The sequence below is a fragment of the Vulpes vulpes genome, chromosome 11, assembly GCF_048418805.1.
Source record: "Vulpes vulpes isolate BD-2025 chromosome 11, VulVul3, whole genome shotgun sequence".
Classification (NCBI taxonomy): domain Eukaryota; kingdom Metazoa; phylum Chordata; class Mammalia; order Carnivora; family Canidae; genus Vulpes; species Vulpes vulpes.
This window is the reverse complement of record NC_132790.1, coordinates 96615038-96638237: the sequence shown is the minus strand read 5'-3', so window position 1 is coordinate 96638237 and position 23200 is coordinate 96615038. Positions and strand designations below refer to the sequence as shown.

General features: G+C 41.8%; 1 protein-coding gene across 2 annotated transcripts in view; it reads left to right on the top strand.

The window, feature by feature from the left end:
* Positions 1 to 239: 239 nt before the first annotated feature.
* Positions 240 to 23200, top strand: part of IGSF10 (immunoglobulin superfamily member 10) — a 58733-nt gene continuing 35772 nt past the window's right edge. Inside the window, exons 1-3 of one of the 2 annotated variants that reach the window (XM_072727141.1) lie at positions 240 to 312; positions 3185 to 3379; positions 4972 to 5101. In XM_072727141.1, coding sequence (XP_072583242.1) covers positions 3186 to 3379; positions 4972 to 5101 — 324 coding nt within the window. In that variant the 5' untranslated portion in view covers positions 240 to 312; position 3185. The remainder of the gene's footprint in view (positions 313 to 3184; positions 3380 to 4971; positions 5102 to 23200) is intronic. The other variant, XM_072727140.1, reaches the window with a different exon arrangement.

The following is a 23200-nucleotide window of genomic DNA, read 5'->3' as shown; positions in this document are numbered from 1 at the left end:
CAGCCGGGGCCGCCGCTGCGGGTCGCGGGTCCGTCCTCGCCGCGTGCAGCCTTGCACGGGACTGACCCGGGGCGGGGGGGGGGGGGGGGCACCTGTCAACAGGTGGGCGTCCTGGCCGCCGGCTCCCGCCGCCCGGGTAGGGTCCAGCCGGCTCGTCCCTCCCCTGCGCCCGCCGAGCCGCGAGTCCCCGGCCCCGCCCGACGTCACCCCGACCCCGCCCCGCCTCCCCCCGCGGCTCCGGAAGGTCCCGGGACCCGGCCGCGGAGCTCGCGACACCCCGGCGGCGCCCGCCCGTGCGTCCCCCGCGAGGAGGTGAGCGGCCGCGCGGCCCTGCCTGCACCGGGACCCGAGGGCGGGGGGGGGGACCCGAGGTCGGGGCGAGGTGGGGACCCGAGGTCCCGCCGCGGGATGGGCGCTCCCGGTGGGGGTGGGGGTGGGGGATCCCAGGTCCAGTCGAGGGATGCGGCGCTCCGGGTGTGGGGGGGGGACCCGAGGTCCCGACGCGGGATGCGGCGCTCCCGGTGGGGGGGCGGGGACCCGAGGGCGGAGGGTGAAGGACCCGAGGTCGGGGCGGGGGGGACGGGCACCCGAGGTCCCGCCGCGGGATGGGCGCTCCGGTGGGGGGCGGGGACCCGAGGGCGAGGGGGGGTGACGGGGCACCCGAGGTCCCGCCGCGGGATAGGCGCTCCCGGTGGGGGGGGCGGGGACCCGAGGGCGGGGCGAGGGGGGACGGGGGGCCCGAGGGCGGAGGGGGGTGATGAGGGATCCGAGGTCCCACCGAGGGATGGGGCGCTCCGGTGGGGGGCGGGGACCCGAGGGCGGAGGGTGAAGGACCCGAGGGCGGGGGGGGGTGACGGGGCACCCGAGGTCCCGCCGAGGGACGGGGCGCTCCGGTGGGGGGCGGGGACCCGAGGGCGGAGGGTGAAGGACCCGAGGGCGGGGGGGGTGACGGGGCACCCGAGGTCCCGCCGCGGGACGGGCGCTCCCGGTGGGGGGGCGGGGACCCGAGGGCGGGGGTGGGGTGACGGGGCACCCGAGGTCCCGCCGCGGGACGGGCGCTCCCGGTGGGGGGGCGGGGACCCGAGGGCGGGGCGAGGGGTGACGGGGCACCCGAGGTCCCGCCGCGGGATGGGCGCTCCGGTGGGGGCGGGGACGCGCCCTGGACCCAGCGGCCGGTGGCGCCTGCAGGGAGGGCAGGGTCACCCCCTAGTGACGGAGCCAGGCCGGGGGTGCGCCCTGAGCAAAGACTGATTCCGCAGGTGGAGACCCTTCGGCGGGGCACGGACGGCGGCTGGTCCCGAAGGAGAGAAACCCGGGACCTGGGGACCTGGGGACCTGGGGGTCGGCGGGGGGCGGAGACGGGGGAGCCGCGAGGTAGAGCAGCCGCCGGGGAGCGGAGCGCGAGGACGGGAGGCCCCACTTGGCCTCCGGGGTCTGTCCGGCTGAGGCAGGAGCATCCTCGGGAGAGGGGGAGGGGGAGGGAGAGGGGAGGGGGAGGGGAGGGTGGGGGAGCGCGGCGGGGGTGGCGGTCCCCGGGCCCGGCCTCGCCAGGTCCTTGCCGGGCACTAAGGCGGGCGCCCAGCAGGCGGGGAGCAGACGGCCCCGTCAGCGGCAGCACAGAGGAGCTCAGGTACTGTTCATTTCTGTCCTTCCCCGTGTGCCTTTTCAGGTTTAAGTATGTGGGACTCCGCTTCCCCTCCGTTGTCCTAGAGCTGTGGTTCTTTTCAGTGACTCTCAGGTGGGGATGACCCAGGACTTGGCTTTTTTCTGGCTGAACGAGAGGATTATCTCTGTCCTCCCAACTCTTTCTCCGCTTAACTAAGGATGGAAGGTGGAAGTGCCTTCTCCCATCACAGGTTTCCTTGAGGTTTTTGTAGTCGGACGCTTATAATGACAAAAGGGGTCATGGGTTGACCCTCTATTCAATTTCAAGCTGGGCCAGAATTCCGATAATCATTCCATCATCTTCGAAGACTAGCAATCCGCCTTTCTGTTTTCAGGGTTGTGTAGGCCTAAAGGATAGTTGCTGGTAGGATCCCAAAGAAACCATTCGATCCCAGGGAACGTTGCAAATCATGAAGGTCACTTATCTTAGAAAGGTACAATAAAGATTTTTATTGCGATCCTTGTATATTCTGAATTACAGGAGAAAATTAGGTTTGGATCCAAGAGCTTGCCCCACGTGTGGATCCTAGATACCGTTTTTTTCCAAGAAGCTGAGCATCTCTCTTCTCTGATGAGGCTCCTCTGCTCCCAGGGCAGGCAGGAGGCTGAGGAGGGAGAGGAGGGGGAGGGACCAAGGAAAGGTCCAGAGGGATGCTCTAAGCAAAGCAAAAGAACCCAGCAGCATGTGTTCCAGGGGGCAGGGTGGCCCCGTCCAGTGTGGGTGCAAGGCTCAAGCCTCTCATCCAGTCGGTTACTCTGGCTCATGGTCATTACATGACAATGAAGTGTGCAATGTGTCTTTTTTGGCAAGGACTAGAAGATTTATTCACCCTTCAAGATTTATTCACCCTTCCAGTGGTGTATGACAGCTCTTAAAAATATTTTTGAAGAAGGTTTAATAAAGCAAAAAAAAAAAAAAAAAGAAGAAGAAACAGACCTTATACATTCGATGAGTAAAATGTGTTACAAATTCCATTTGATCCTAGGTGCACACATACCTATGAGAGGCTGGAGAGAACACAGCAAGATGTTACTGGTTATATCTGGGTGGTGGGAATATGACTAATTTTACTCTCTTTTACTTATTTATAGCTTTCATACTTTCCGTGATGCACATGGATTAGTTTTATAATCAGTTTTTTTAAAAGTGGGTCTAGAAGAACTAGCGTATAGGAAACCAAGCCTTCTGTATTTCCCTCCTTGGGGTCTCTATTTCCTCTTTTTATTGAATCCCTAAGTATTAGGGATTACTGCTTTTCATTAAGAAGTGAGAAGCCGTGAAGGGATTTTCACAACAATTAAATATCCCACTTGGTGACAAAGCCCCACAAGAGGCCAGCACCCAACTGCTGTGTGAAGAGTAGGTTTTCCCATAGAGGTTGTGAATGAATGAAGTTATCCACGCAGGACCTTTCGGAAACCTCCCCCCGGATTATCAGATTTAGTGTGTATAGTTATACTGGAACTTGGCTCAAACCCTACCTGTAACTCTGAGGTGTGATTCCCCCCCTCCCCCCAGAATGAAGGTGAAAGGCAGAGGAATCACCTGCTTGCTGGTCTCCTTCTCTGCGATCTGCGTGGTGACCAGCCCTGGGGTCCAGGCCTGTCCTCGCCGCTGCGCTTGTTATGTGCCTACAGAGGTGCACTGCACGTTTCGGTACCTGACCTCCATCCCAGACGGCATCTCACCCAATGTGGAGCGCATCAATTTAGGGTGCGTGGGAATCCCTTGTCTTATCCCCTTCCCAAGGAGGTATCACGCTGAGGCTTTGTCTCCTAAAATGTCAAACAAAACTTGTGACTTTCAGAGATTGACCGAAATTGTTTTAACGGTATTTCTCTCCCTAAATAAGCACGTGAAGATCTTGAGTTTGTAAGACACAATAAGCAACGTTTTCCAGGTAAAGTTTTACTAGGAGGAAGTTCTAGAACCTGACATCATGCTTGCTAGGACGGGAGGCCCAAGATGACAGCACTTCGTCCTGGCTACATTTTTGCTGGAAAATAGCGTCTGTTAAGAGTTAGAGCTGTGATCTATCAGAAGGAGAGAATAAGACCCTGAAGTGTCTTCCCATATGTAAAGGAGATGTATGAAAAGTTGGTTAGATCCTTGACGAAGACCCTTGGACTTCTTTTCATGCTAAGTGACTTATTTGACATGCTTTCGAAAACACAAACCTAATTAAATCTGCTAAAAGGTGACTATGTTTTAAAGGTTCATGAAAAACCGTGTGTGTGTGTGTGTGTGTGTGTGTGTGTGTGTGTGTACGCACATGAAGTCAGATTTAACGTCATTTAGTTGGTAACCGTGTGCGCCTGCTATGTGCTAGGGAGACAACAATGACCAAGATGTATTATTCACGTCTAGAAGCTACAGTGAAATGGAGAAGACTGATTTCGTAAGGACCGTCAGAGAGTGTACAAAATTCCTTGGAACAGTCACTAATAATAATAAGGACACAGACTGTGTGCCTACTATGATCCGGCACCGAGCTCGTCTCTCTTCATGTATTTGTTCACTTAGTCCTCCGAACACCTTTTACGTTGCTTCTTCTATTATTTGCATTTTATTTATTTTTTAAATTATATATATATATATATATATATATATATATATATATATATTTTATCTGTTTTTATTGAAGTTTGATTTGCCAACATATAGTCTAACACCAAGTGCCCATCCCATCGGGTGCCCCCCTCAGTGCCTATCACCCAGTCACCCCAACCTGTGCCCACCTCCCCTTCCCAACCCTTTGTTTGTTTCCCAGAGTTAGGAGCCTCTCATGGTTTGTCTCCCTCTCTAATTTTCCCACTCGGCTCCCCTCCTTTCCCTTTGGATCCCTTTCACTATTTCTTATATGGCCCACTGCCAACTGCCAGGAGTCCAGAAGCCTCCTGGCCACACTATTTGATGAAGAGCCCAGGGGTCTTAACCCCTGCTTTATAATGATGAATTCTTCCTGGGAAAGCAGGGGGGCACACCATAAAAGAACGAGCTGGGTCTCCCCAGGAGTCACAGGTAGTGAGAGGGAGGGTCAAGGGTATCCCCAGCGGAAGGACCGGCCAGGTGGAAAGGGTGGGGAGCCAAGAGGGAGGTGCTGTGTCCTGGGAAGGGAAACGTGGGCGGCGGAACTTGACCGCCAGGACCAGGGAGTGGGCGCACCGTCTGTGTCCATCACCCCAGAGCCCAGGAGATCCTAGGGTTGGTGTGTAGAGGTGTGTGCACGCCCGTGTGCACGCTTCAGCTTTACCATCTGAACTGCAGCTGGCAGGCGTAGCTTACGCCTCATGTTTTCATTGCAGGTACAACAGCTTGGTTAGATTGACGGAAACGGATTTTTCTGGCCTGAACAAATTGGAGCTCCTGATGCTGCACAGCAATGGCATTCATACAATCCCTGCTAAGACATTCGCGGATTTGCAGGCCTTACAGGTAAGACCCAGGAGGGGAAGGGGCGGGCTCAAGAGGGGAAACGTAGCCTTGAACGCTGACCTCTCCAGTGCAGCTCAAAAACCAACATTCTGTGAGTTGGAGGTAGACCTCAAAGAAGGATGTCCGAGACTGATTTCTCTTTAAATGCAATGGTATGTAGAAACTAGAAGAATAAGAACATTCTGAAGTCAGTTTTTCTAAGATCTGGGCTAATGGGGGGAAAAAAAATCAATACCCAGGGGTTACTGCACCTTTACACTTTAATCCAGAAAGGCTACTTCTAGTCTTGTTCATCTGGGAGCTACTGAGACAGAAGTTAGCTGTCTACATATCAATATTCTTCTTATAATTTTTACCTTGTTATGTAGACCCTGTCTTGTTGAAAATTTTTGAAAAGTTATGAGAACTTTTTTTTTAAGATTTTATTTATTTATTCATGACACACACACACACAGAGAGAGAGAGAGAGAGAGAGAGAGAGGCAGAGACACAGGCAGAGGGAGAACAGGCCCCATGCAGGGAGCCCGATGTGGGACTCGATCCCAGGTCTCCAGGATCACACCCTGGGCCGAAGGCAGGTGCTAAACCGCTGAGCCACCCAGGGATCCCCAGTTATGGGAACTTCTAACGATCCATCCAATATTACAAGAATCATCACTCCAGTAAGCGAGAAAGTATGGGATTATGGGGAAATGCGTATGTAAAGATCAGTATGTCTGCTACGTATGTAGGACTTAAGGGTTTGGGGAAGCAAACTCAAAATTCAAGTGCCTACCAAATTTTTTAAATACATGGGGGCAAAAAAGCTCCTCAGGAAAAGTACAACCATATATGATTTATTCTGTTTAAAATGTATTATCGATGTGTATTTGACATGCACTATTACACCAGGACAATGTTATACCGTAAGGGCTTCAACCTTCACACACATTAGGCCGTGATCACTGTGACCAATCTAGCCACCACCTGTCACTTACAGTACTGTTGACCGTGTTCCCTATGCTGTGCACCACATCCCCGTGACCCACTTGTTTTATAGCTGCAAGCTTGTAACTTCCAATCCCCTTACCCTATGCGGCCATTGTCTCCTCACCCCTCCCCGCACCCACCCCCGGGAACCCCCAGATTGTTCTCTGTACCTATGAGTCTGTTGTGTGTTTTGGAGTCCACAAAGAAGTGAGATTTGATGGCACTTGCCTTTCTCTGACTTATTTCATTTAGCAGAACACCCTTTATTCCATCCATGCTTTCACAAATGGCAGGATTTTATTCTTTTTTTTATAACAAAGTAGTATTCCTGTGTGCGTGTGTGCGTGTGATCTAGACACACACACACATGCCACATCTTCTTTATCCATCTGTCCACTGACGGACACTTCCGTGGCTTCCATATCTTGGCTGTCGAAGATAAAGCTGCAGTACGCCTAGGGGTGCGTATATCTTTTTGGATTCGTCTATTCATTTTGGCCAGATAAATTCGTAGAAGTGGAATTGCCGGATTGTAGGGTAGTTCTCTTTTTAATTTCTTGAGCAATCTCCATACTGTTTCCCACGGTTGCTGCACTTTTTTTGCATTCTCACCAACAGTGCACAAGAGTTCCCTACCCCTAACACCCTCGCCAACGCTTGTGACTTCTTGTCTTTTTGATGTTCGCCCTTCTGACAGGTGGGAGGTGATCCTTCCTAGTGGTTTTTTTATTTTTTTATTTTTTGTGTGTGTGTGTGTTTTTTTTTTAAGATTTATTTATTTATTTATGATAGACAGAGAGAGAGAGGCAGAGACATAGGAGGAGGGAGAAGCAGGCTGGCTCCATGCCAGGAGCCCGATGCGGGACTCGATCCCGGACTCCAGAATCGCGCCCTGGGCCAAAGCCAGGTGCTAAATCGCTGAGCCACCCAGGGATCCCCCTTCCTAGTGGTTTTGATTTGCGTTTCCCTGATGACGAGTGATGGTGAGCGTCTTTCCCTGTGTCTGTTGGCCCCCTGGATGTCTTCCTCAAAAGAGAAACGTCTGTTCATGTCTTCTGCCCATTTTTAAATTGGATTATTTGTTTGTGGGGGGCTGAATTGTATAAGTTCTGTGTGTATTTTTGGATCCTACCCCTATATGGGATATATCATTTGCAAATAACTGCTCCCGTGCTAGAAGCCGCCTTTTAGTTTTGTCAATGGCTCCTTTCGCTGTGCAGAAGCTTTTTATTTTGATGTAGTCCCAATAGTTCATTTTGGCTTTTGTTTCCCTTGCCTCGGGGGACTTATCTACAAAAAAAGATGCCAGAGCTGATGTTGGAGAAGTTACTACTTGTGCCCTCTTCTAGGTTTTTTTACGGTTTCAGGTCTCACATGTAGGCCTTTAATCCACTTCAGATGTATTTTTGTATATGGTGTAAGCAAGTCATCCAGTTTCATTCTTCTGCATGTGGCTGTCGAGTTCCCAACACCATTCGTTGAAGAGACTGTCCTTCTCCCACTCCATAGGCTTCCGTGCTTTTTCGAAGATTAAGTGACCATGTAACTATGAGCTTGTTTCTGAGTCTTTTGTTCCATTGATCTTTGTGTCTATTTTGGGGCCACTACTATCCTGTTTTGATGACTCTAGCTTTCTAATATAATTTGAAGTCCAGAATTACAGTGTCTCCAGCTTCGCTTTTCTTTTTCAAGATTGTTGAGATTTCAAGATTGTCTTAGCTATTTGGGGTCTTTGGTGGTTCTATTCGAATTTTAGGACCGTTTGTTCTAATTCCGTGAAAAATGCTGCTGGTTTATTGACAGGGATTGCATTACATGTCTAGATTGCTTTGGGCAGTATGGTCATCCTAATAGCATCTGTTCTTCCAAACGTGAGCGTAATATGAGCGTAAAATGTCTTTCTACCTCTTTGTGTCCTTTTCCATTTCTTCTTTGGGTATATTGTATCATATTTTATATCCTTTTATTTTGTGAGTCCCTTGACTGTTTTATGTAAATATTCATTTTTACTGCTTTTATAATTTTCAGAGCTCAGGTCTTTCAGCTCTTTGGTTAGGCTCGTTCCTGGCTATCATACTGGCTTGAGTGCAGTTGTGAAAGGAATTGTTTTCTTAATTTCTCTTCTGCTTCAGTATGGGTGAATAGAAATGCAACAGATTCTTATTTACTGATTTTGTATCTTGTGACTTTACTAAATTCAACTCTCAGTTTTTAGAAGTTTTTTCATGGAGTCTTTCAGGTTTTCCATATATAGAATTATGGCATCTGGGCAGCCTGGGTGGTTCAGCGGCTTAGCACCGCCTTCAGCCCAGGGCATGATCCTGGAGTCCCGGGATCAATCCCACGTCGGGCTTCATGCATGGAGCCTGCTTCTCCCTCTGCCTGTATCTCTGCCTCTCTCTCTCTGTGTGTGTCTCTCATGAATAAATAAATAAATAAATCTTGAAAAAAAAAAAAAGAATTATGGCATTTGCAAATAGTGGAAGTTTCACCTTGCCTTACCAATTTAGATGCCTTTTTCTCTTTTGTTGTCTGATTGCTGAGGCTAGGACTTCCAGTACTGTGTTGAATAAAAGTGTTGAGATCGGGCCTTCATGTCTTATTCTTTAGGGGCTGTCCATTTTTCCACACTGAGGATAACGTTGGCTGTGGGTTTTTCATATATGAAGTATGTTCCCTCCAAACCTACTTTGTAGGGGATTTTTCATCATGAATGGATATTATACTTTGTCAAATGCTTTTTCTGCATCTTTTGAAATGATCATATGGTTCTTATCCCTTCCCTGGCTGTGTGATATATCATGTTGATTAATTTACAAATACTGAACCAGGCTTGCAACCCAGGAAAATATCCCCTTGGATCACAGTGAATGATTTTTTTTTTTTTTAAATGTACTGTTGGATTTGGTTTGCTAGTATGTTACGGAGGAGTTTTGCATCTATGGTCATCAGAGATATTGGCCTGTAGTTCTCTTTTTTTGTGGTTTCTTTATCTGGTTTTAGTATTGGGGTATTGCTGGCCTCATAAAATGAATTTGGAATTTTTTCTTCTTTTTCTGTTTTATGGAATAGTTCAAGAGCAGTAGGTATTAAACCTTCTTTAAATGTTTTTTGGATGCCCCTGTGAAGCCATCTGGTCCTGTACTTTGGTTTGTTGGGAGCTTTTTTGATTACTGATTCAATTTCTTTGCTGGTTATCGGTCTGTTCAAGTTTTCTGTGTCATCTTGTCATCTTGTTTCAGTTTTGGTAGGTTCTATGTTTCTGGGAATTTACCCAAACTTGTCCAATTTGTTGGCATATAGTTTTTCATAGTATTCTTTTAATAATTGTATTTCCATGGTATTGGTGGTTATTTCTCCTCTCTCATCTGCGATTTTATTTATTTGGGTCCTTCCTCTTTTCTTTTTGATATATCTGGTTAGAGGTTTATTAATTTTATTCTTTTTTTTTTTTTTCAGAGAAGGAGCTCCAGGTTTCATCGTATCTATTGCTTTTTTAGTTCCTATATCACTTATTTCTGCTCTAATCTTTGTTGTTTCCTTTCTTCTGCTTGTTTTGGGGTTTGTTTGTTGTTATTTTTCTAGATCCTTTAGGTGTAAGATTAGGTTATTTGAGATTTTTCTTCCTGAGTTATGCCCAGTTGCTATAAACTTTCCTCTCCAGAACTGTTTGCTGCATCCCAAAGGTTTTAGACCATTGTATCATTTTCATTTGTTTCCATGTACGTTTTTATTTCTTGATTTCCTGACCCATTCATTGTGTTTAGTAACATGTTATTTGACTTTCATCTATTTGTGCTCATTCCAGATTTTTTTCTTGTGGTTGACTTCTAGTTTCATAATGTTGTGGTCAGAAAAGGTACATGGTATGATGTCAATCTTTTTGTATTTGTTGAGCTAGTTTTGTGGCCTAATATGTATTCTGTTCTGGAGAATATTTCATGTGCACTTGAAAAGAATGTGAATTCTGCTGTTTAAGCAGGGAATGTTCTAAACATATCTCTTAAGTCCATGTGGTCCAGAGTGTGTCATTCAAAGCCACTCTTTCCTTGTTGATTTTCTGTTTAGATGATCTGTCCACTGATGTAGGTGGGGTGTTAAAGTCCCCTACTATTACTTTATTATTCTAGATTAGTTTCTTTTTTTGTTACTGTTTTATGTATTTGGGTGCATAATTATTTACAATTATTATATGTGCTTGTTGGATTGTTGCCTTTATTATATAGTATCCTTCTTTGTCTCTTGTTATAGTTTTTGTTTTAAAGCCTATTTTGTCTGATATACGTATTGCTACTCCAGTTTTCTTTTGACATCCATTTGCATGATAACTGTTTCTCCATCTCCTCACTTGCAAACTGCAGGCGCCTTTAGGTCTAAAATGAGTCTCTCATAGGCAGCATAGAGATGGGTCTTGTTTATTATTTTTTATCCATTCTATCGCCTTTTGTCTTTTGAGCCAAGTGTTCAGTCCACTTACATTCAAAGTAATTACTGAGAGAGATGTATCTATTGACATTTTATTACTTGTCCTTTGGTTGTTTCTGAGGATTTTCTCAGACCTTTCTTTCATGGTTTGCTGGTTTTCTTTAATGAGATTTTTGGATTTCTTTCTCCTGATTCTTTGCATATGTATTAGTGGTTTTTTCATTTGTGGTTACCATTAGATTTATATATGAGATCTTCTACCTATAGGAGTCTGTATTAATTTGATGGTCACCTAAGTCTGAACCCATTCTCTAGACCTTTGGTCCCCATGTTTTAGGTGTATTGTATCATATTTTATATCCTTTTATTTTGTGAGTCCCTTGACTGTTTTATGTAAATATTCATTTTTACTGCTTTTTTGTTTCCTATTTTCATACTGTCATTTTTGGTATTTCCTTGCCACTCAAAGAGTTCCCTTTAATATTTCTTGCAAAACTGGTTTAGTGCTCATGAACTTCTTTAGTTTTTGTTGGGGAAACTATCTCTTCTTTGTTTTTTTAAAGAGTTTATTTATTTATTCATGAAAGACAGAGAGAACGAGAGAGAGAGAGGCAGAGATATAGGCAGAGGGAGAAGCAGGTTCCATGCAGGGAGCCCGATGTGGGACTCGATCCCAGGACTCCAGGATCATGCCCTGGGCCGAACTCCAGACACTAAACCCCTGAGCCACCCAGGGATCCCCTTTATCTCTCTTTCTATTCTGAATGGTAGCCTTGCTGGAGGGAGCATTCTTGGTTGAAGGTTTTTCCCATTCAGCACTTTGACTCTAGGCTGTTCCTTTCTGGCTTGGAAAGTTTCTGCTGAAAATTCTGCTAATAGCCTTATTGAAGGGGGGGTGGGTGGTAATCTTTGTATGTAAGTGTCTTCTTTTGTCTTGCTGCTTTTAAATTTTTTTTATCACTATATTTTGCCATTTTAATTAAAATACATCTTGGTGTGGATCTGCTTTTTTGTTGTTGTTGATTTTGTTGGAGGTTCTCTTTGCCTCCTGGATCTAGATTTGTTTCCCTCTTGAGATTAGGAAAGTTTTTATCTATTATTTCTTCAGATACATTCTCTGCGCCTATTTCCCTCTTCTTTTGGGACTCCTATATTGCAAATGTTATTACATTTGATGGGGTCACTGAGTACCCTAAGTCTAGTCTTGTTTTGCATAATTCTCATTTCTCTTTTGATTAGCTTGATTACTTACCATTAATCTGTTTTCTAGGTCATTAATTTGTTCTTCTGCTTCTTCTAGTGTGCTGTTCATTACATCAAGCATATTTCTCATTTTGTTTATTGAGCCCTGTTATGTTATTTTTTATCTCTGTGTTAAGGGTCTCACTGATGTCCTCCACTCTTTTCTCCAGTCCAATGAGAATCCTTATGATCATTGCTTTAAATTCTCCATCAGGCATGTTACTTACATCAGTTTTATTTAGATCTCTGGCAGTGGCCTTGTCCTGTTCCTTCGTTTGGGACAAATTCCTTTTGTCTCATTTTGTCTAGGTCTCTGTTCCTGTTTCTCTGTGTTAGGAAAGTTAGCTACAACTCCTGTTACTGAGGGTAATGACTTTATGAAGAAGAGTTCCTGTAGCACCCTGCACTGTAGTGTCCCCTTTTCCCCAGGGTGTGGAGCTTCCAGGAGTATCTCCAGTATGTGCTACATGAACTCTGCAATTGTGTTCTGGCTACTTTATCCTTCCGGCCAGTTGTGGGCAGAGGCTCTCTTTGTCGTGGGCAGTGTTTGGTCCCTGGACTAATGTGCTTTTAACTAGATGTATTCTGGTCTGCTTATGAAATGAGACCAGTTGCCATTGCCACCAGAACTGAAGCTACACAACACTCCCAGAGGCATGGTGTTGGCAGGGGTTAGGGCTGGTCTCTGAGGGAGGGGGCCCACTGCACTGGGACTGAGGCAAGCTTGACTGTGAAGTGCAGTTCTTCTGGAGCTCAGGTGGGTGGGGCTTCGTGTAAGCAAGTTAGGTAATGAGTATTGGTGCTGAGCTGGGTTCTCACAGGTGGCCCTGTGCTTATGCTGAAGTGTGATGGAGGGAAATAGCGCCTGCCAGTTCCTTTGTTTCTGGGTGAGTCTCTGTGAACACTGCACCTCTGGAACATGCTCCAAGATGAACAACTAATCTCCTCAAGTTGTGCTCCAGGCACTCTTCAGATCACCGTGTCTATAGTGTATGTCTGTGGGCTGCTTGCCCTGACAATGCCCTCCAGCCTCTCCCAGACCTGAGCACACTACCCTTAAAGTTCCAGGTTTAAAGCTCTGCTGGTTGCAAAAACTCACAATTTGGGCCCCAATTGCTATGAGCATTCATTTTCCCCATGCATTCCCCTGTATGTTAGTCTGTCTTTCGCACTTCTCCATGACTGAAGCTCCCCACCACAGCAGCCACAGTCCATTTCTCTCCCAAGCTGCATCTCTGTACTTTCTACCTTCTTCGATGTGGCCTCTTCTTCACCTTCACTTATGGAGTCATTTCTACCAGTCTTCAGATGGATTCTTGGGGGTTTTAGGATGAGTTGATAGTTATCTAGTTGTATTTGTGGGATGAGGAGAGCCTAGGATCGATCCTCCTCATCCAGTGCCATTGCCCGCTCACACCTAAGTGAATTTTAACTTTCTAAGAGGATATAATATGCCAGGGAGATTATAACTACAAACAAGATAATTTCCAATGTTTAGACAGAACTTCAGAGCCACGAAGTATCTTGATTGTCTAAGGAAAGTTAGGGGCGTAGTTAGATAACCTAGGAGGCATTGCCCAGCTGTGTGCCAGCCATCTAGACATTTGTAGCCCTAGAAGCATTATAGCCATCACAGACAAAGACAAATCTTGTTGCCACACAGACCATTTCCATTAGAGAGGTGCTATTAATGGATTTGTTCACAGGGACTGTTGCATTTACCCTTTCAAGTCAAGGGTCAGTCAGGTTTTCGGTGCATGTGAGAAGAGAATCCCTAAGCCTGAAGTAGTGTTGTTCTAAATGTCTTGCAAAGATGGGTGCTGCTGTTAAGTTCTCTTGGTGAGAACAGAGATGATCTAGATCATCATGGGAATATGGGGGTGCAAAGGTACTAAGATTTACATAGGTATTTGTGTTTAGATGGCTAAGTACAGTTATTATTGGAGAAATGTAAAAAGTCACTGGATATTCTGGCCATGAAAGTTGAATTTGGTAAGAGATTTCTAAGGGGGTGGGAAGGGCTGCTTATAGTCTGCAGTGACATTGGGAATAGTAGAGGAATTGCTTATAAGGAGCACCAGGAGATCTCTAGCATCATGGATAGATAAAAAATCTTTGACAAATCCAGCAGTCTGAAAGGTCACTGCCCTTAGCAATGGTCTGAGAGATAGGGATGATGGCATTATCTTTCCAAGTCAATGCCAGAATAAAGACAAGGCAAAGAAGAAGAGTTTCTTATTCAGTCAAAGTGTGAAGTTTTGATCTGTCATTTTGGGTAGAAGCCATCTACTTTAATGTCAGGGACTTCTCTTTCTTATCAATTTGATTCAGAGGCTCTAGCATCTATACAGGACCATATATCAGGTGGAGGTTTCCTTGGCTGTAAGATACATATCCAATCCCTTAAGTTTTTTTTTAAGATCTAATTTATTTATTCATGAGAGACATACAGAGAGAGGCAGAGACACAGGCAGAGAGAGATGCAGGCACCATGCAGGAGCCTGATGCGGGACCCGATTTCAGGACCTCAGGATCACGCCCTGGGCTGAAGGCAGGTGCTCAACCACTGAGCCATCCAGGCATCCCTCCCTTATAGTTTTGAAGCAATGCCAGGTTGGAAGCACTTGGTCAGGTCCCTTTCAGTGGAGCTTGATAATGTTTCCAAAATACCTAATCACCAGACTCCAGATTGTGACTAACAGGGACCTTCGAATTGACATCTGCGAAGGCTTTTTTAACCTGTTGATGATAGGCTTGAGCATAAGACATTAGAGATTTGTAGTGGCTGTTCATACCAGCCCAAGATGACAAGGATTGGCAGAAAGTAGTATGCCAATAGGCATCGGTCTGCTGGTGACTATCTTGTGTGGAATGGTTTATTTCCCAAAGGGTATATATTGCAAATGGTCAGCAAGACCAAAGGCAATACCTTAGGTCAAGGAAGTCCAATTGTTTCAGTAGGTTAGTTTTTTCAGATGCCTGATGATTGGGGATGATAGGAGCATTGATAATTCCAAGAATTTGCAAGGTTTTTGTTAAGGCTCATGATTTGCCTGGTGAAGTTGGTACCTCAACCACTGGGGATCAAGGAAGGTACACCAACGGGAAACACATTGTCTAATAGTTTATTTGCTACTGTGAGGGCATCAGCTTTGTGGCAAGGGAAAGCTTCAACCCAACCAGAAAACACACACACCTACAATAACAAGAACACATAGCTAACTCATACTAAGTGGCAGTTGAATGAAGACCAGCTGCAGCTGTTCAGGGTGTGCAGAAGGAAGTCTGAAGACTCTGGGAACAACAAAAGTTTATCCCGGTTGATGAACTTAACAGGTCAGACATTAGTAGACTGTCTTTGCAATTTTTGTTTTAAGTAGGTTCCTTGGCCAGCATGGAGCCCAGTGCAGGCTTTGAACTCCAGACCCTGTGATCAAGATCGGAATGGAGATCAAGAGTAGTATGCTGAACTGACCGAGCCAGCCAGGGACCCCTTTGCAATTTTATAGAAGTTTCTCCGTCAATATCTATTCATAAATGAAGTCATTTTAAATGCACTATCATGGGGATCCCTGGGTGCCTCAGCGGTTTAGGGCCTGCCTGTGGCCCAGGTGTGATCCTGGAGACCTGGGATCGAGTCCCGCATTGGGCTCCCTGCACGGAGCCTACTTCTCTCACTGCCTGTGTGTCTGCCTCTCTCTCTCTCTCTCTCTCTCTCTCTCTCATGAATAAATAAATCTTTAAAAAAAAATGCACTATCATGGGTTAAAGAATGTAAAACACATGAAAAATAGGGTTTGTCAGAGAGCCAGGAAGAATCAAGTGGCCATCTCGAGTTTCCCATCAGCCCAACTGTTCACTTAATCAATAGCCATTGTTTACCCTCCTTAATTTCTCTGATTTGCAAGCAGACTGTTACCATGTTACCAGGACACCAGGATGGTGAAAATCTGGCAATGAGGGGCCATTTATTGCAGAAGGAGAATGCATTCCAACTGTGTCATAACCTTACGATAGAGAAGGCTTTGTATTATTTGACGGTGCTTCCCGTGTAACTTACAAATCAAATAAGCCCAATTATATATATATAGAAGTTTCCCAAATCATCTTGGCACCTTGAAAACTTAGTTTTGGTAAGTGATGAGTGAAGCTGAACACTTTGAATATCTAGATCACTTCCTGAGAAGCTTTTTAAAAATGAAACAATAACTACTGAACATAGGTTTATCTACTTTTGGTATCTTGTTACAGAAAAATTAAGATATTTGATATTAGTGCTCTATTAGAAAACTGAATAAGTGGTAAGTGACGAGTCAAGCTGAACACTTTATATATATAGTCCTATGTCTCTGGCCCTCTCTCTGTGTCACTCATGAATAAATTTTAAAAATCTTAAATAAATTTAAAAGACCTTATTTTTTTTTAAAGATTTTACTTATTTATTCATGAGAGAGAGAGGGAGAGGCAGAGACACAGGCAGAGGGAGAAGCAGGCTCCATGCAGGGAGCCTGATGGACTCAATCTTGGGACTCCAGCGTCACACCCTGAGCCAAAGGCAGACACTCAACCACTGAGCCACCCAAGTGTCCCTAAAAGACCTTATTTTTAAGTTTATTTTAATTTAGCCCATTTAATTATACATTAAAATACATTTCCAAAGATTCTTTTTCCACAAACCTTCTACAACTCTTTTTCTACACTCCAATTTTGCTTTATTTTTCTTCTTTAAATGATTAGCCTCAAATAAGGACAAAATTACTTTTTTCCCCTCAATATCAACAAAATGTATTCCATTCTTCATACTTTGTCTTAGTGAAAATATATCCTATTTTCCTGGCATATGAACCCAAGATATTTCCCTTATTATTTCTAGAGCTTTATTTACATATACTATTTAGTTTCTTAGCCCTTGAAACCTAATTTCTAGTGAAAAAATAAAAAGTAAGCAATTGTGAACTGTTGGTCATACTAACATTCCTTAAATTTGCAAATTTATGAATATACTGAATGATTCTTGGAAGCATATTCCTTATTCAGTTTTCTAATAGAGCACTAATATCAAATATCTTAATTTTTTTGTAACAAGATACCAAAAGTAAATAAACCTATGTTCAGTAGTTATTGTTTCATTTTTAAAAAGCTTATCAGGTAGTGATCTAGATATTCAGTGTTCAGCTTCACTCATCACTTACCAAAACTAAGTTTTCAAGGTGCCAAGATGATTTGGGAAACTTTTAAAACTTTTTATATATTCAGTCAATTTGTTCTTGACAATTATATCTAGATTACCCATGAAAACTTCATGAGACATCAAAGAAAATCAACTATTATTCTAAGTTATTTTTGCTGACAAATTGTAACAGATATAACATGAATTTAGTAAATTTAGTAGAATAAAAGTGGATTATCTGCATTATAGTCAAAGTTTGATGACTCTATAAAGAAGACATGCCTGTTTTAATTCAGCCAACAAACTTTTTTTTTTAAGATTTTATTTATTTATTCATGAGAGAGGCAGAGACACAGGCAGAGGGAGAAGCAGGCTCCATGCAGGGAGCCCGACATGGGACTCAATCCCGGGTCTCCAGGATCACACCATGGGTTGAAGGTAGATGCTCAACTGCTGGGCCACCAAGGTGTCCCTAAAGCAACAAACTTAAATGTTAATTTGCTTGGGATCATCCCAGATCAAGTGAACTTGAAAAATATTTGAGTTAGTTTCTATTATATTTAAGAATTTATTTTTTTTTATTTTATTTTTTTTATGAAGCCCAAAGTATTACAAGTTTATTGGAAGAGATCAGTCAAAAAGCATTTCTTATTCTGGGCCATTGCTAAAATACAGGATGCCCCATGAGTTTATAACATCTAACACATAGCCTTTGTTCGCGTGCCATTTTTTTGTTAAAACTCTAAGGCAGCTCACCTTTAAGCTTTTCTTTTTTTATATTTAAGAATTTAATTCATATACGCATTTAATTTTCTTTAAGCCAATTCAATAGAGCTCTTGTACAAATTAATTTTAGCAATACCATCTGGAAGTAGAAAATGCCACATATATACAACACACATATATGACACATAAACATAGAGATAGATGTAGAGAACTCATTTTGTTTTTAAATTACTGCTATGAAAAAAAAAATAAAATAAATTACTGCTATGAAATATGTATAAAACTCATTATAAAAGTTTAAATTCGTTTCTCTGGTAGATGGAATAAGTTAAGCTTACTTGATAATAAAGTCATTAAAACTTTTCAAATATTTTATCCGATGTCAGCTAGGACAAATAATAAATTTCTGTCAGTATTAAACTCCCAAGGTATTGTCAAAGATGGTGTAAAAGATACTAATTAGCTTCACAAGATCTAGAGTCTCTCCCAAGGATAGCCAAAGAAAGAACCAACAACCTATTCCCCAATCAGAAAGCCAGGTCAAGTTCCTAGAATATAAAAAGAGACATGCAAGAAGGCAACAGTTAATCCCGAAAGAAATTATCAATAATAACTAGTGGGTCTGGATTTGGAAAGGATGGGCCAATGCAAAATTTCATTTGCTTCTCTTGACTGGAGTATTTACAAAAACTCTTGAGAATCCTCTCTAGGTTTAAGACATTGTTTAACTATGGCCTTTGACCAAGGAGTAAAAGATAATCTGAGGAGGATTGCCTGTATCCTTGGATGGTCTTATTTTAAAAAAGGTAAATGTTTAATCTCTTCAGGATCAGTATGTCAGTCTTACAGTCTTTTAGTTACATTTTCTCTTTTTAACTTTTAATTAATGCTTTGCAATGAATCTTTCAACCAGAGTATTTTGGAATTTTGAAATCTTTTGGAGGCTTCTGAATGCCAATTGAAATAGGTGTGCCATTCCGTTTAATTTGGGAAACCTTGCTTCCAAGTATACTTCTTAAATGACATAAAATTGGAGCATTCCCCATAATGACCATTGAATTTCTAGGTTATTATTCCCCTGAGGGTTGACAGATGCTTGGTTGAACCCTAGCCACAAATGGGGTCAACCCATATTTCTGTTTGGCCTTATTTTGGGGCTCCCAACCTGATGGTTATAAAGCCGAGTTCCTCAGGATACGAAACAATCTTAGTAAAATTTTGTTGTTTTTTCTAGGTATCTGCAACTCCTGAAGCTCTATTCTTAGACATAAAATAACCAGGTGTACCAGAAGGTGGCACACTTGTCTCTTTAGAATTTAAGGATGCCATTAGCTAAGGCTTTGAGTTTCTCAGAGCCAAACTAATACCTAAAAGGGATATTTTGACATAATTGTAAATGAGATTATTTCCTTAGTTTCCCTTTCCGCTATTTCCTTATTAGTGTCTACAAATGCAATAGATTTTTGTGTTTTACTTTTGGATCCTACAGTTTTACTGAATTCATTTATTCTAATCGTTTTTTTTTTTTTTTTAATGAAGTCTTAGAGTTTTCTACATGAAGTATCATGTCATCTGCAAATAGTTTTACTTATTCTTTTCCAATTTGGATAATTTCTATTTCTTTTTCCTGTCTGATTGCTATGGCTAGAACTCTGAGTACCATGTTGAATAAAAAATGGTAAGAATGGGGATAGCTGGGTGGCTCAGTGGTTGAGCATCTGCCTTTAGCTCAGGGAGTGATCTGATCCGAGGGTCTGGGGATCAAGTCTCATATTAGACTCCTTCTGGGGAGCCTGCTTCTCCCTCTGCCTATGTCTCTGCCTCTCATGAATAAATAAATAAAATCTTTTAAAAAATGATATGAATGGATATAGTTTGTATTGTTCCTGATTTTAAAGGGAAAACTTTCAGCTTTCAACCACTTAGTATAATGTTAGATGTGGGTTTGTCATGTGGCCTTTGTTATGCTTTAAGATATATTTTCTTTATACCCACTTTGTTGAGGACTTTTATTATAAATAGCTGTTTAATTTCATCAAATTTTTTGCATCTATTAAACTGATCATATGATTTTTATCATTTCTGTTAATGTGACATATCATATTTGATTTGTGGATGTTGAATTATCCTTGCATCCCTGGAATAAATCCCAGTTGATCATGGTGTAGGAGTCTTCTAAGGTAATGTTGAATTCACATCACTAATATTTTATTGAGGATATTTCCATCTATGTGTATCAGGGATATTGACCTGTAATTTTATTTCATATAGTGTTCTTGTCTGGTTTTGGTATCAGAGTAATACTGGCCTTATAAAATGAATTTGTAAGCATTTCTTCCTCTTCTATTTTTTTGGAACAGTTTGAAGAGGATAGGTATTAAGCTTTATTAAATGTTTGCTCAATTTCATCTGTGATGTCATCTGGGCCTAGATTTTGGTTCAAGTTTTCTGATTACTCATTTTCATTACCAGTAATCTGTCCAGGTTTTCTATTTCTATCCGATTGAGTTTTAGAAGATTGTTTCTATGAATTAATCCATTTCTTCTAATTTGTCCTATTTGTTGGCATAAAACTTTAATGATATTTTGTATTCTGTAGTTGTAACTTCTCTTTAATTTGTGATTTTGTTCACGTGGGCCTTTTTTCTTCATGATTCTGGCAAAAGGTTTACCAATTTTGTTCATCTTTATAAAAAAAGAGCTTATTTTTTATTTTTATAAAAAAAATAAGCTCTTATTTTTTTTTGTTTTTTTGTTTTTGTTTTTGTTTTTTAGTCTCCATCTCATTTATTTCCACTCTGATCTTTATTATTTATTCTTCTAATTTTAGATTTTGTTTTTTTCCTAGCATCTTTAGGTGTAAAATTAAATTGTTTATTTGATAAGTTTATCTTTCTTCAGGTGGGCCGGTATCATTATGAATTTTCCTCTTAGAATTCCTTCTGATGTGTCACAAAGACTTTGGAAATTGTATTTTCATTTTTATGTGTCTCCAGATATTTTTTTTGATCTCCTCTTTGATTTCATCATTGACTCATTGGTTGTTTACTGACATGTTTACTTTCCACATGGTTTGTGTTTCTTTCCATTTCTCTTCTCTTGTCTTCTAGTTTCTTGTTTCACCCCATTGTGGTCAGAGAAGATGGTTGGTAGGATTTCAATCTTCTTAAATTTATTGAGATTTGTTTTGTGGCCTAATAAGTGCTCTATCTTGGAGAGTGTTCCATGTGCACTTGAAAAGAAGATATAGTCTACTGGTTTTGGATGGAATGTTCTGTACATACCTGATCGATCAGTCTGGTATAATGTGTCATTCAAACCAGTGTTTCTTTGATTTTTGTCTGGATTATCCATAAGTTGGTGTTAAGTCCCCTATTATTATTGTATTAGTGTAAATTTCTCCCATTATGTCTATTAATATATTATACATAAATGCTTTATGTATTCAGGTGCCTCTGTTTTTAGTGCATAGATGTTTTCAATTGTTATATCCTCCTGCTGGATTCATCCTTTATCATTATGTAATAGCCTTCTTTGTCTCTTATTTACTTATCTATATCATTGAATTAAATTGTGGCAGAGTATAAAGTTTACCATTTTAAGCATTTTTAAGTATCTTTATGGTATTGTGCAACTATCACCATCATCCATCTCCAGAACTTTTTCATCTCCCTAAAATCTCTATATCCATTAAATAATAACTCCCCATTCTTCTCTCCTCCCAGCCCATGGTAACCAATATTCTACTTTCTCCTTAAATTTGAGTATTCTGGGTTCCTCATATAAGTGGTATCATACAATATTTGTCTTTTTGTGACTGGCTTATTTCACATAGCATGTCTTTAATATTCATGCATATTGTTGCATGCATCAAAATTCCATTCCTTCTTATTTACTTTTTATTTAAGTGTTAAGTATTTCATCTTATCAAAAATTCTTACATATATTTGAGTATAATTAACATGCAGTATCACATTTCAAGTGTACAATATAGTGATTGAACAAGTCTATACATTATAGCGCTCTATACATAACAACTCCATACATTATAATGTGAGTAATGTTCATCATGATAAGTGTACTCTTAATCCCCGTCACCTATTTTACCCATCTCTACCCCCCAACTTCCCCTCTGATAACAGAGTCTAACTATAAAGAACTTATGGTTTTTAGGTTTGTCTCTTTTTTTTCCTTTGTTTTGTTTCTTAAATTCCACATGGGAGTGAAATTGTAGAGTATTTGTCTTTCTCTGGTTAATTTCACTTAGCATCATAGCCTCTAAATGCATCCATGTTATTGCAAATAACAAAATTTCATTTTGTGTGGCTGAGTAATATTTCATTTGTGTGTATACCATATCTTCTTTATCCATTCATTTTTCAATAGACACCTGAGTTGTTTCCATATTTGGGCTATTGTAACTAATACTGCAGTAAACATAGATACGCATGTATGTTTCTGAGTGTTTTTGTATATTTTGTGTAAACACTCAGCAGTGGAATTATTGGAACATATGGTAATTCTACTTTTCAATTTCCTTCATCTGTCTTTTGTAGTTTTAGAGTACAGGTCTTTTACTTCCTTGGTTAAGTTTATATGTAGGTATTTTGTTATTGTAGGTGCAATTATAAATTGGATTGTTGTCTTAATTCCTCTTTCTACTTCGTTATTAGTGTATAGAAATGCAACAGATTCCTGCATGTTAATTTTGTATCCCACAATTTTATGTAATTCACTTGCCATGTCATCTGTGAGTAGTGAAAGTTTCAGTTCTTCCTTACTAATTTGGATGCCTTTTATTTCTTGCCTGATTGCTATGGCTAGGACTTCCAGTACTGTGTTGAATAAAAGTGGTGAGAGTGGACATCCTTGTCTTGTTCCTGATCTTAGCAAAAAAGCTCTGTTTTCCCCCATTGAGCCTGAGGCAAGCTGTGGGTTTTTCATATATGGCCTTTTTATGTTGTCCCCTCTGAAACATACTTTGTTGAGGGTTTTTATGATGAATGGATGTACTTTGTCAAATACTTTTTTTGCATCTATTGAAATGATCATATAGTTTTTGTCCTTCCTCTTGCTGATGTCATGTAACATGTTGATTGATTACCAAATATTGAACCAGCCTTGCAACCCAGGAATAAATTTCACTTAATCACGGCTTTTTTTTTTTTTTTTACACTACATTGCTGGATTCAGTTTGCTAATAATTTATAGAGAATTTTTTTGCATCTATGTTCATCAAAGATACTGGTCCATAGTTCTCTTTTTTTCATAGTGTCTAATCCGATTCTGGTATAAGGGTATTAATGCTGGCCTCATAGAATGAATTTAGAAGCTTTCCTTTTTCTTCTATTTTTTGTAATAGTTTGAGAAGTACCTCCTCTTTATGTGTTTGATAAAGTTAATTTGTGAAGCCATCTGGTCCTTTTTGTTTATAGGGAGTTTTTTGTTTACTAACTCAATTTATTGCTGATGGCAATGAAACAAATTAATCATCAGTCTGTTCAAATTTTCTCTTTCTTCCTGATTCAGTATTGGGAGGTTATGTTTCTAGGAATTCCTCCATTGCT